We start from the raw sequence: 13,713 nt of genomic DNA on the forward strand, positions 1-13,713 counted from the left end.
CTCTTTCATTGTCAAATAGGATTTGCCAAACTTAAACAAACTAAAAGAAAATTTAATTTTTCCTATTGAAATGACGGTTCTTTAAACAGACCAACAAACAAAAGTATACTTTTATTTAGGTGTGAAACTGAAAACACTCTCGGATAATGTGTTGGATCTCCATACATTTTAACTGCATCTTTAAGAGCTCTTTTGAACAAAGGATTAAGCCACAATGTTAAATAACTCCATACAATTTTAACTGCATCTTTAAGAGCTCTTTTGAACAAAGGATTAAGCCACAATGTTACATACATTGATCATTTGAACTCAAATTTCATTTTTTGTAAAACTGAAACAGAACTTGATTGTTTACTTTTAATTTTACTTTAAGTTTGTCTAAATAACGACAGGACATTCCGTATCAGTGTAAATTGAACATGGATCTAAAATTTGTTGTCTTTTCTTTCCATTCGATAGTTAGAACAGTCGACATGCACTATCCTATGAAAAATGTATTAACAGTGTAAATTTTAGAAAAAAGAGACATCCATTAAGTTTCATTTTGGTTTGTTTGAGGAGAGCTGATGTTTTTGTCTATATTTCTGGTCTTCTCTGCAATATTATATTGATGGTTAAAATCTATACTGCTTAAAATTATATTCATACTTGTATTTTATGTTTCGTGTAATACATTTTTTTTTCTAAAGTATGCTTTTTTGATTTTTTAACCGATATTTTTTTTCAAGTTAACTTTCTCATGTACCTGTATTTGTACTTTGTATCTCCTAATTTAATGCTACAAGATTTATCTCTAAAGTAAACTAGAGATAACATTTAGAAATAAAATGATCTGACAATTATAGAATTTAACAATAACACACTGTTGATATACAGAGCTTAATCTATTTTTTAAAAAAATTACGTTAAAAAAATACTTTAAGGTAAGTTGCATTTATTCTATGGACAGTTGAACAAAAGCTGGACATGCTGCAGAGAATATTAATCTCTAACGAAGATGATTGTTTTGAGAAAGATAGAACTGAAGTTCTACAGACATATCTACTTCTTCTTTACTTTGACCTTATGTGGGGATGGATTATTTGTTTCCGTCGATGTTCTGAAGCTGAATTTGACAATGAAGTTCATCGTTGTAGCTTTTCTCCAGTTGTTCTAAAATTGACAAAACACTTTTAATGTTGATCCTGAAAAATCCGTGAAAGGGATTATCAATGTCCGCCACGATGTAACATGACATGGAAATGGACAAACACGTGACGAAACTCATGCACATTTCCATCCGATAGGAGTCGCACTTCACCATCAGAATACCAAGGAACGAAGAGTAACCAAGAATCTCCAGGAACGCCCACCTGCACAAATAATAAAATATACAAAAACAAATTTGAGAGGATACAAACTTAATGATAAAGTTTTACAGGTTTAAATGCAAATGCATGCCCTATGTACCGACAATTCCATATACAAGACAAACTGTTGACAAACAAGTTGATGAAACAGGAATATATCAGCAACCTCGCTTAAGTGAACATTTCACGTATTCCATGGTCAATACGATGACCCTGTCAGCAAATTCAATCTATGATTAAGTCATGGTGATCGACCTTCTTCATACAAATTATTAGCTTATTATGAATTTTACACTCTGAATTGTCTACAGATCTACAGACGTAACACACTCACTGGGTGTGGCCGGTCGACATACTCCTCCGTGGCACCTGATCTCGCATCTTTTATGGGTCAGTGTTTGCTCTGCTTTCTATCAATTTGTATTCAATTCAATGGACTTCAATATTCCATGCAAGTCTTTCCAGTACAAACTGTTAATACTTGCTGTACATCATGTAAGTCTTTGTCATGCTCTTTCAAAGCACTAACTGTAGACGCAGGTGTTTTTTGGATTTGTTATACTTACTGTAGATATGTAAGTGTTTAATGTGCTCTCTCTAAAAACCTACTGTAAAAATTGTATATAAGCTTGTTGTCTCTCGAAGTATTCACTGTAGTTTGTGTATCTTGCTATGTAAGCTTGTTGTTTTCTCTCTAAGTACTCAGTGTAGTGGGTGTATCTTGGCTATGTAAGCTTGTTGTCTCTCTAAGTACTCACTGTAGTGTCTGTATCTTGGTTATTTAAGCTTGTTGTTTTCTCTCTAAGTACTCACTGTAGTGGGTGTATCTTGGCTATGTAAGCTTGTTGTCTCTCTAAGTACTCACTGTAGTGGGTGTATCTTGGCTATTTAAGCTTGTTGTTGTCTCTCTAAGCACTCACTGTAGTGGGTGTATCTTGGCTATTTAAGCTTGTTGTTGTCTCTCTAAGTACTCACTGTAGTGGGTGTATCTTGGCTATATAAGCATCTGGGCGAGTATCTAAGTACACACTGAAGTGTGTGTATCTTGGCTATGTAAGCTTGTTGTCTCTCTAAGTACTCACTGTAGTGGGTATATCTTGGCAATGTAAGCTTGTTGTCTCTCTAAGTACTCACTGTAGTGGGTATATCTTGGCAATGTAAGCTTGTTGTTGTCTCTCTAAGTACTCACTGTAGTGGGTGTATCTTGGCTATGTAAGCTTGTTGTTTTCTCTCTAAGTCCTCACTTTAGTGGGTTTATCTTGGCTATGTAAGCTTGTTGTTTTCTCTCTAATTACTCACTGTAGTGGGTGTATCTTGGCTATGTAAGCTTGTTGTTTTCTCTCTAATTACTCACTGTAGTGGGTGTATCTTGGCTATGTTAGCTTGTTGTTTTCTCTCTAATTACTCAATGTAGTGGGTGTATCTTGGCTATGTAAGCTTGTTGTTTTCTCTCTAATTACTCACTGTAGTGGGTGTATCTTGGCTATGTAAGCTTGTTGTTTTCTCTCTAATTACTCACTGTAGTGGGTGTATCTTGGCTATGTAAGCTTGTTGTTTCTTTAAGTACTCACTGTAGTGTGTGTATCTTGACTATGTAAGCTTGTTGTTGTCTCTCTAAGTACTCACTGTAGTTGGTGTATCTTGGCAATGTAAGCTTGTTTTCTCTCTAAGTACTCACTGTAGTGGGTGTATCTTGTCTATGTAAGTTTGTTGTCTCTCTAAGTACTCACTGTAGTGTGTGTATCTTGGCTATGTAAGCTTGTTGTTTTCTCTCTTAAGTACTCACTGCAGTGGGTGTATTTTGGCTGTGTAAGCTTGTTGTCTCTCTAAGTACTAACTGTAGTGTGTGTATCTTGGCTATGTAAGCTTGTTGTCTCTCTTAGTACTCATTGTAGTGGGTGTATCTTGGCTATGCAAGCTTGTTGTCTCTCTAAGTACTCACTGTAGTGGGAGTATCTTGGCTACCTAAGCTTGTTGTCATCTCTCTAAGTACTCACTGCAGTGTGTGTATGTTGGCTATGTAAGCTTGTTGCCTCTCTAAGTACTAATTGTAGTGAGTGTATCTCGGCTATGTAAGCTTGTTTTCTCTCTAAGTACTCACTGTAGTGTGTGTATCTTGGCTATGTAAGCTTAATGTCGTCTCTCTAAGTACTCACTGTAGTGGGTTTATCTTGGCTATCTAAGCCTGTTGCTGTCTCTCTAAGTACTCACTGTAGTGGGTGTATCTTGGCTATGTAAGCTTGTTGCTGTCTCTCTAAGTACTCACTGTAGTGTGTGTATCTTGGCTATGTAAGCTTGTTGTTGTCTCTCTAAGTACTCACTGTAGTGTGTGTATCTTGGCTATGTAAGCTTGTTGTTGTCTCTCTAAGTACTCACTGTAGTGGGTGTATCTTGGCTATGTAAGCTTGTTGTCTCTCTAAGTACTCACTGTAGTGTGTGTATCTTGTCTATTTAAGCTTGTTGTTGTCTCTCTAAGTACTCACTGTAGTGGGTGTATCTTGGCTATGTAAGCTTGTTGTCTCTCTAAGTACTCACTGTAGTGGGTGTATCTTGGCTATGTAAGCTTGTTGTTTTCTCTCTAAGTACTCACTGTAGTGGGTGTATCTTGGCTATGTAAGCTTGTTGTCTCTCTAAGTATTCACTGTAGTGGGTGCATCTTGGTTATGTAAGCTTGTTGTCTCTCTAAGTACTCACTGTAGTGGGTGTATCTTGTCTATTTAAGCTTGTTGTTGTCTCTCTAAGTACTCACTGTAGTGGGTGTATCTTGGCTATGTAAGCTTGTTGTCTCTCTAAGTACTCACTGTAGTGGGTGTATCTTGGCTACGAAAGCTTGTTGTTGTCTCTCTAAGTACTCACTGTAGTGGGTGTATCTTGTCTATTTAAGCTTGTTGTCGTCTCTCTAAGTACTCACTGTAGTGGGTGTATCTTGGCTATGTAAGCTTGTTGTCGTCTCTCTAAGTACTCACTGTAGTGGGTGTACCTTGGTTATGTAAGCTTCTTGTCTCTCTTAGTACTCATTGTAGTGGGTGTATCTTGGCTATGTAAGCTTGTTGTCTTTCTAAGTACTCACTGTAGTGGGTGTATCTTGGCTATGTAAAATTGTTGTCTCTCTAAGTACTCACTGTAGTGGGTGTATCTTGGCTATGTAAGCTTGTTGTCTCTCTAAGTACTCACTGTAGTGGGTGTATCTTGGCTATGTAAGCTTGTTGTCTTTCTAAGTACTCACTGTAGTGGGTGTATCTTGGCTATGTAAGCTTGTTGTCTTTCTAAGTACTCACTGTAGTGGGTGTATCTTGGCTATGTAAGCTTGTTGTTGTCTCTCTAAGTACTCACTGTAGTGGGTGTATCTTGGCTATGTAAGCTTGTTTTCTCTCTAAGTACTCACTGTTGTGTGTGTATCTTGGCTATGTAAGCTTGTTGTCTCTCTAAGTACTCACTGTAGTGTGTGTATCTTGGCTATGTAAGCTTGTTGTCTCTCTAAGTACTCGCTGTAGTGGTGAATCTTGACTATGTAAGCTTGTTGTTGTCTCTCTAAGTACTCACTGTAGTGGGTGTATCTTGTCTATTTAAGCTTGTTGTTGTCTCTCTAAGTACTCACTGTAGTGGGTGTATCTTGGCTATGTAAGCTTGTTGTCTCTCTAAGTACTCACTGTAGTGGGTGTATCTTGTCTATTTTTAAGCTTGTTGTCATCTCTCTAAGTACTCACTGTAGTGGGTGTAACTTGGATATGTAAGCTTGTTGTCTCTCTAAGTACTCACTGTAGTGGGTTTATCTTGGATATGTAAGCTTGTTGTTTTCTTAAGTACTCACTGTAGTGGGTTTATCTTGGATATGTAAGCTTGTTGTTTCTTTAAGTATTCACTGTAGTGGGTGTATCTTGGATATGTAAGCTTGTTGTTTTCTCTCTTAAGTACTCACTGTAGTGTGTGTATCTTAAGCTTGTTGTTTTCTCTCTAAGTACTCACTGTAGTGGGTGTATCTTGGCTATGTAAGCTTGTTGTTTTCTCTCTAAGTACTCACTGTAGTGGGTGTATCTTGGATATGTAAGCTTGTTGTCTCTCTAAGTACTCACTGTAGTGGGTGTATCTTGGCTATGTAAGCTTGTTGTTTCTTTAAATACTCACTGTAGTGGGTGTATCTTTAAGTACTCACTGTAGTGGGTGTATCTTGGCGTGGAGGGTTCCTACTTTGTCTACCACGCTATTCAGGTTCCCCACGTATTTGATGATTTTGTTAATTATTGCTGTGTCCACTTTATGCCTCTGTACTGGAGCCTCGCGAAGACAATCCAGGATGTCCCAAATGGCCCCTAAACAGTAAAAATGTCAATATTTCTTATAGAAACTGCCCTACTGTAGACTGTTTCGGTCCTTCAAAGGTTTTGCTAAAGTCTTATCTATATCTAAAATACACATAAATGTATGAGCGATAGTTTTAAATTTGAAATGTTTTGCAGTAGAAATGATATGCCACCATAAGAAATACTGAATTTCGTATAGCATTATAAGATGCTCAAAAATTCACCCACCCGATACCATAATGATACGATTATCTAGTGAAAATCAATTATCTATCATTATTGAAAATTTTCTTTAAGATCTACTAATGTTTTTTCGATTTTCTGTTCGTGGTATATTTTGTTTGAGGATAAATACAGTGATCACGTTATAAATGCAATAAATTAAGATTTCCACGATCAAAGTAGATTTTCTTGTTGTTAATGAAATCCTAGTATTTAGAATTAATCGACTAAGTACCGTTCTTGTTATTTTTAAGTTCAGTCATCTCTGTTATATACTGGACTACCGCCATTATTTCCTCTTTCAGAGCAATATACATCTTCATCCGGGTGGTCGATTTCAAACACGACAATTTTGTTGTTAAATTCATTAAGAGCTCCATTTCTGAAAAATCATTGTTTAATCTTGCTGTAATATCAATTTGTTTTTGAAGGACTTGTTGAAAGGCAAACCCAAACGACACTGCATACACCATGCCTGCAGGGGCCAAAAAACAAGCGATAGCTTCGTTGATGGCTGGTTGTGTTCGATTAGGCCACAGAAAGTTTGCAATTGGTTTATATGCAGTCATTATCATTGGACAAAATATTAATGACGTCACTGCTGGTATTGCAATTTTGAACAAATACCGCGGGTTGTTTTGGTACATCTGCAGATGTTCCAAAATCTCGGCATCAGATTTGGAGTAAAATCCGTTCAGGTCAGCAACAGGACTGTTTGTTCCTTGGTTAGACAGCAGACTGGTGAAGCTTGTAAGGCCTGACTTCGAGAGAGACGGACCAACACACCGTACAAAAGATCTGTGCCTAAGATGTCTGCAGGATTGTGATGTACAGATCGCCAACAGAGTTAAAGCTGAAAGATAATGGTTGTTTAAAAAATTATAGTAATTACTGCACTGTGGCAACGCACTTTGAAAAAATTACGCACTTTGAAAAAAATTTTTCAAAGTGCGTTAAATTTGGGACACACTCAACGCACTTTGAAAATTTTTTTCAAAGTGCGTTAAGAGTGTACATGTACATCAACATTTTTTCCCATGGGGAAATTTAACGCACTTTGAAAAAAATATGTACTAAACAAAAATTCTAGACTTTGAATTTAGTAATTGAGAGAATTAATTTGTAATAATTATATCTTTCGAAAACTTTTTAATTTACGTGAATTGATTTAACCTGATTGAGAACAAGGAGAAGACGAGTAGAAGGTCTCTCAGCCCAAACATTTTTTGCCCCCCGCTTGAAAAGTGGGGGATATTAATTTGGGTCTGTCCGTCCGTCTGTCCGTCATTCTGTCTGTCTGTAACGCTTTCGTTTCCACACGATATCTCGAGAACCCTTTGAGCTTTTGCAATGAAATTTTACATAACAACTGCCTGTGGCCTAAGGAAGACCCCTATTTATTTTGAGGTGAAAAGGTCAAAGTTCAAGGTGGTAAATTTATACATTATATCTGTGTGTAACACTATCCTATCCGGGCGATATTTCAAGAGGATTTTGAGAGTTTGGAACGTAATTTTATACCAAAACTCCCTAGGACCTCTCTCACCCCTCTCAAAGTGTCCCGCTCCGTTTGTTTTATTAGTATTAATTGTATTACATGTAGCTATTTTTAGCACAGGGGCCATGAGGAGCGTTATTACGCATAAAGCAGGTTCTCCGCGGACTTTATATTCTTATTACATTAGGAACTATTTAATAAAGGTTAAATTAGACACCATGCATTGTGTAAAATTTTGACAATATCGAACGTGAATATATAAATACAAGTATGTGACTTCAACTTTGCATATAATTTTCGACAGCGTAAAGTACTAGTAGTTCCATGGTCCAGTGGTATGTATTTCGCTTCACATGAGAGAGGTCACGGGCTCAAATCCCAGACGATCCATTTTCTTTTTTTTTCGAAATGCTTTTTTTTTTACTAAATGATAGTATTCAGCATGTGAAATGAAAAATGTATTGAGGTCTGACTTGTACAAACTCATAAAATCATCATTACCGTGTGATAAGTATTCCATATAAAAAGAATCTTCTATTATACAATTAATAAAGAATAAGCAATCAAATCTTTATATGCATATTGACATACATGTATTTTATTTGCTTCAGTATACATGCATACATTTAATAATTCTACAAATTCAGTCAGGGGGATCCCACTTTTTCCCTAAGCGGGGGACACGAATTCTCTGAATTAGCTTGTTTACATAGCCATGGGTAACAAATTGAACGTTGACCCAACCCTCACCCACCCCACCCTTGAAAGTAAGCCCCAATTTTCAATGTCTATATTATGTAACTACATGTATATCTTTGTAAAACATTTGTGTGTCTAAGCCCCCCTCCCGGTACCAATGCATATGCTACACCAAAATATGTATTTGCATAACTAGTATGACGTTGAAATATTAATGGTCGATATTAACGCATTTTGAAAAGAAATTTTATTTTTTCAAAGTGCGTTGACTTGGTCCCAAATTTAACGCACTTTGAAAAAAATTTGAAAGTGCGTAATTTTTCAAAGTGCGTTGTAACACTGCACTTATTTATCATGTATACCAGAGAAATAGGAAAATAAACCACACTTTGCATTTCTTTTCGAATGTTTTTTTTTTTGTCCCCCGCTTGAAAAGTAGGGGATATTAATTTGGGTTTGTCCGTCCGTCCGTCTTTCTGTCTGTCTGTAACGCTTTCGTTTCCACACTGTATCTCGAGAACCCTTTGAGCTTTTGCAATGAAATTTAGCATAGCAACTTCCTATGGACTAAAGAAGAAATCTATTGATTTTGAGGTCAGAAGGTCAAAGGTCAAGGTCATAAATAAGCAAATTCTGTCTGTTATAATACTTTCGTTTCCACACGATATCTCTAGAACCATTTGAGCTATTGCAATGAAAATTTACATAACAATTCCCTGTGGCATAAGGAGGACCCCTATTTATTTTGAGGTCAAAAGGTCAAAGTTCAAGGTCGTAAATTTACACATTCTGTCTGTGTGTAACACTATCATTTCCGGGCGATATTTCAAGAAGATTTTGAGCTTATTCAATGTAATTTTATACCAAAACTCCCTAGGACCTCTCTCACCCCTCTCAAAGTGCCCCGCCCCGTTTGTTTTATTAGTATTTATAGTATTACATGCCGCTATTTTTAGCACAGGGGCACGAGGAGAGTTATTGCGTATAAAACAGGTTCTCGGCAGACTTTATGTTCTTATTACATGTATTAGAACTGTTTAATAAAGGCTTAATAAATCAAACACCATGGATTGTGTAAAATTTTGACAATACTGAACATGAATATATACATGTATGTGACTTTGCTTCTGCATATACTTGACTCCATGTAAAGCGATTCCGTGGTCTAGTGGTATGTTTCTCGCTTCCAGACTGAGAGGTCCCGAGCTCAAGTACCGGACGGACAACTTTTTTTTTTTTTTAAATACTTTTACACGCGAAATGAAAAATTTACGAGGTCTGGCGTGTACAAACTCATAAAATCATCATTACAGTGTGATAAATATTCCATATAAAAAGAATCTTAGAACTATACACATAATAAAGAATAAGCAATTAAATCTTTATCCATAATGGTATATTTTATTTGCTTCAGTATACATGCAAGTATACATTTAATAATTCTACAAATTCAGGGAGGGGGATCCAACTCTCCCCCCCCCCCCCTCCCTCCCCCCGAACTGCGCATGTTTTACTTTTTCTTCGAGCGGGGGACACAAATTCTCTGAATTAGCTTGTTCTTGTATGGAATGATTACATTGTGTTTTTCACGACTTTTTTTCATGTTATACATGATAAATTATTGAATAAATATAATCCGTGAAGAAAAATCAACAGACCCTGAGGTAGAATAATTGAGGGGTGATTTACATATACGTGTGAACGGAATTTTTTAGGTGTCTTCTACCTATTCCCACTTTTTTTAAAAATCTCAATTCCACCTATTCCCACTTGCCTATAACAACAGATGTTCAGATTAAGTTAATTAAGTTTTATACAGCATTATAAAGCATTATTTCAGTACAAACTGCCCCAACTAATACTATTAATTTGTATTGCAAAATGAAACCTCGCAAAATGAAACTATAGTTATTTGATGATATCGAATTCGAATTTTTTCAAACTCGCATATGTTGTTGCTTTTCCTTTTATTCATTACTTGGGAGGTTATAAATCTTTCAAAGAGCGAAAGTCGTGTAAAACACCTAAAATCTATTAACTTGCTTAAATTGAAAAAAAAATGCCATTAAGAGCAACGGCTGGGGCGGAAGTGGGTATCCTTACAAAAGTGAACATTCTTGTGCTCTCTGCATCAACATTTCTTCGCTTAGAGCAGTTCTGTTAGTTTTCAAAAAGCTGTAAAATGTGGAGCCCAAAAGCAACTCATTTCATTACACCGTGTATTGGAAACGATCCTGTAATAAAAACTAAATGACCTGATGAAAGTGTAGCATAGGCATAATATAGGCATTGAACATTGGGGCATAGGTTAACCCCCCCCTCCCTTTCAACAGGCACATTGCAGTTTATGTTTGAAAAAAAGAAAAGAAAAAGGGGTACATGTAATTGATAGTGCTTGGGGGAAAAATTGGTACTGAATATAGTGATAGATGTCCATCCCCCACCCACAGCTTGGGGGAAAAATTGGTACTGAATATAGTGATAGATGTCCATCCCCCACCCACATCTTCAAGACATAGGATTTTCATAATATGGCAGTTGACACCCCCCCCCTTTTTTTTTTTGCTTGTCAAGTTTTTTGTAGGTTTTAATTTTTTTCTCTTTCACTTAGCCCCCCCCCCCCCTCTTCAATTTGCTTCTGACGCCAATATGTAGTACGAGGGTTGTCCCGTTAAATCGTGGACAAGTTGTCTAGTTTGAAAAATAATCATCACTGCGTTCTGAAAGTTTCACTACTTTTTAGTACATATATTATAAATATACATAGCAAATTTCAAATAGATATGTGCATAAATAAACAAATTGTGATATTTTATGTTATGTACAGTAGCGCCCTACGGCGCATGGATGATAATGTCGACGTGTCTAAAACAGCGTCACGCTTCATGTTTGCTAAAATAAAGTTGGATATGTCCCACTTAAATTTAGAAATTTGATTGATTTACATACGTGAGTGTTTATTAACAGTTAAGGAACCAATGTACGTGGCACCCTCATGCGATCTTCTGAAGATTTATGAGCAAGTTACGGACAGTATTCTCACCATCAGTCAACTAAATGAGAATCTTATATCGACGGTCGACAGTGACAGCGTCTTTTACTATTACAATGGCAGTCTGTTCGCATGTTTTGTACTATCTGGGGACTCAATCAAGAAGACTTCGCTAAGAAAACGTCCATTTTATTTGTATACTAAAAATCTGGTGATATTTTTCATATTTTCGTTCTTCCGTATTCATTTAAAGTCTTTTAAAGTGTCATTAAAACATCCTAATCTAACTGAACTGCTCTCCGGTGCGCCGTAACGTCATGAAACGTCGCCATTTTTCGTGTATTGTGTACACAATTTTTCCATTTCGAATGCTCGGGAAACAGCCAAAATTTAATCAAATGCCTTGAAAAAAGACAATATAATTGATTAAGGAATCGAATTAGGATAATTTTCATCCTAATCTTATGTACTGAAAACTTTTATTACGAATTAATACTTGTATATATTCTCTAATACAACCTTGTTATTATTACCGTGCGCCGTAGGACCGTACCCTGTGCACCTTCAAGCAGAATAAAATCTTTATTTTTGTATATATATTAACAAAAACATTATGATACACTTAAATATGATGAATAAACATTTACTGAAAATTTCAGCTTAGTGCGCCCATTACTTTTCGAGAAAAACGCTTTGTCCACGATTTTACGGGACAACCCTCGTATATGGCAGAGCAGCGGGAAATCCGTCGGCAAAGAGCAAGGTAAAGGACTTGCGAGCTGCACTGCTAGGAGACAGATTCCGTAGGTTGAGGGTTCAAGTATATATTAAACAAAAGTAATCGTAGATTTCCTTTTCTCTTTTGTTATTTTTTAACGATCATTCGCCAGCTTCCAAGACAAATCAATTTATTCTATCATCACCTTTTGTACTTCATATTGATTGCCATTTTAGATTCTGGCCTAAGATTTCTTTTCTAAATTAAAAAAAATAAAAAATAAAAAATGAACATCTTCCAATAACTATAACAAGCCCATTATTTACATTAGGGGTACCACATTAACAAAATTTGGTCTTACACTGCATCTCGATATTTTAAAAGGTGAAATATTCCTCTGCTTCAAATTTCACCATTTTTTTCTCGAAAATCACAAGGTTGATTTTCATCAACAACAATAACATTTACTAGAAAATAGTTTGAGGAACGAAACGTTGTTTGCTTTTTCAGAAATGAATATGATGTTGAATCTTGAATTGACAAAAATCATTTGTTTTATACATCACTGTAAAATTAAAAAATATATATATGTAGATATATTGATTTCACATTAGAATAAGAAATAAAGCGTTGCTTTTTAAATCAGAATATGGCATAGTTTTCTGTGCTTTTAAAATGCATGTAAAATGCATCCATCTACAGGAGTTACCGTTATTCCAAATATTTTCATTGAAACCTATACATATATCAACTGATTATGAAAATTCCACATTTGAAACTTCTGTAAAAATTAAAATAATAATGTTAATAGATTGAAGTATCCAATTTTTTTCTGTAAACTATTTCAAATTATAAAAAGACAACTGAAAATGGAAATCAATGTTTTGTAACATATATACTTAGGATTTACAGAATGAGTTGACGATAAAATGGTCCTCATTGTCAAACTCGGCTGAGACGATTTATTGGATTGCTTGGAATAATTTCCTTGGACAGTTATCTCTTTTATCAGAGGTATGCTATACGATAAATATGTTAAATACATAGACCTGCCCATACATCTTGATCATCACATATTTCTTACCTAAAGCTCCCCCAAGAAATAATCCGAGAGGGGGCAGGAAGATTTCAGCAGTACTCCCGCGCCCTGAAGTCTCGCTCTCCGCCGTCATGTTCAGGATTTCTGCGATTCAAATCTCAGAAACTATGATGATTGGTGAAGAAATCAATAAACTCACTTAAGCATTTACCTTGTTTAACCAATCATATTTTTATATGTAAAGGCTTACTGATTTATGGATTCTGTTCAAGTTCTGAGTGCCTGATGCATTTGGTTTTGAAAAAAGTCGCCGAACATTTTGATTCCTAATAAGGCATTAAAAAGATGAATATTACGAGAAAATGTACTTCAGTGCAAGCAATTATTTTAAAAGTACCTTAAAAGTTGTCTTCTACAAAACTTTCCTCATCATAAATCTATAAATTACAATGTGTACAGATTTCCTTGTCGATATGTCGTTTGTTAAGATTTGTTTAAATGAAATGAGAAGATCAACTTCTATTTCTAATAACAACATATTTTTTATACAATTTACTAGTATTCATTGTATGCACAATAATTTTTCAAGATATTCATTCTTTATACTTGTAAAATTCTCCTTAAATATAGACAACAGAATTTTTTCCCGATCCCTTACTTTTACAAGCTAATGTAGAAAATGAATGACACCTCTATCACATCTTTACAACCTCAGGGGTCATGACGTAGCCTTAGCTATAGAACTTGTTGACTCGGCCCCCTGACGTGGCCATTAGCTATAGAACTTGTTGACTCGGCCACCTGACGTGGCCATTAGCTATAGAAATTGTTGACTCGACCACCTGACATGGCCATTAGCTTTAGAACTTGTTGACTCGGCCACCTGACGTAGCCA

General features: G+C 35.9%; 1 protein-coding gene across 1 annotated transcript; it reads right to left on the reverse strand.

The window, feature by feature from the left end:
• Nucleotides 1-816: 816 nt before the first annotated feature.
• On the reverse strand, nt 817-12,951 carry LOC134235655 (uncharacterized). The gene is made up of 4 exons (XM_062717793.1): nt 12,864-12,951; nt 6,108-6,725; nt 5,503-5,659; nt 817-1,352 (listed from the first exon to the last, which is right to left on the reverse strand). Exons 1-4 carry the CDS (start codon nt 12,949-12,951, stop codon nt 1,079-1,081), a joined length of 1,137 nt encoding a protein of 378 aa, XP_062573777.1. The 3' UTR covers nt 817-1,078.
• Between the last annotated feature and the right edge of the window lie 762 nt (nt 12,952-13,713).

The sequence above is a fragment of the Saccostrea cucullata genome, unplaced genomic scaffold (genome assembly GCF_032062105.1).
Source record: "Saccostrea cucullata isolate Sc308-1 unplaced genomic scaffold, CSIRO_AGI_Scuc_v1 ctg117, whole genome shotgun sequence".
In the NCBI taxonomy this organism is placed as follows: Eukaryota; Metazoa; Mollusca; class Bivalvia; order Ostreida; family Ostreidae; genus Saccostrea; species Saccostrea cuccullata.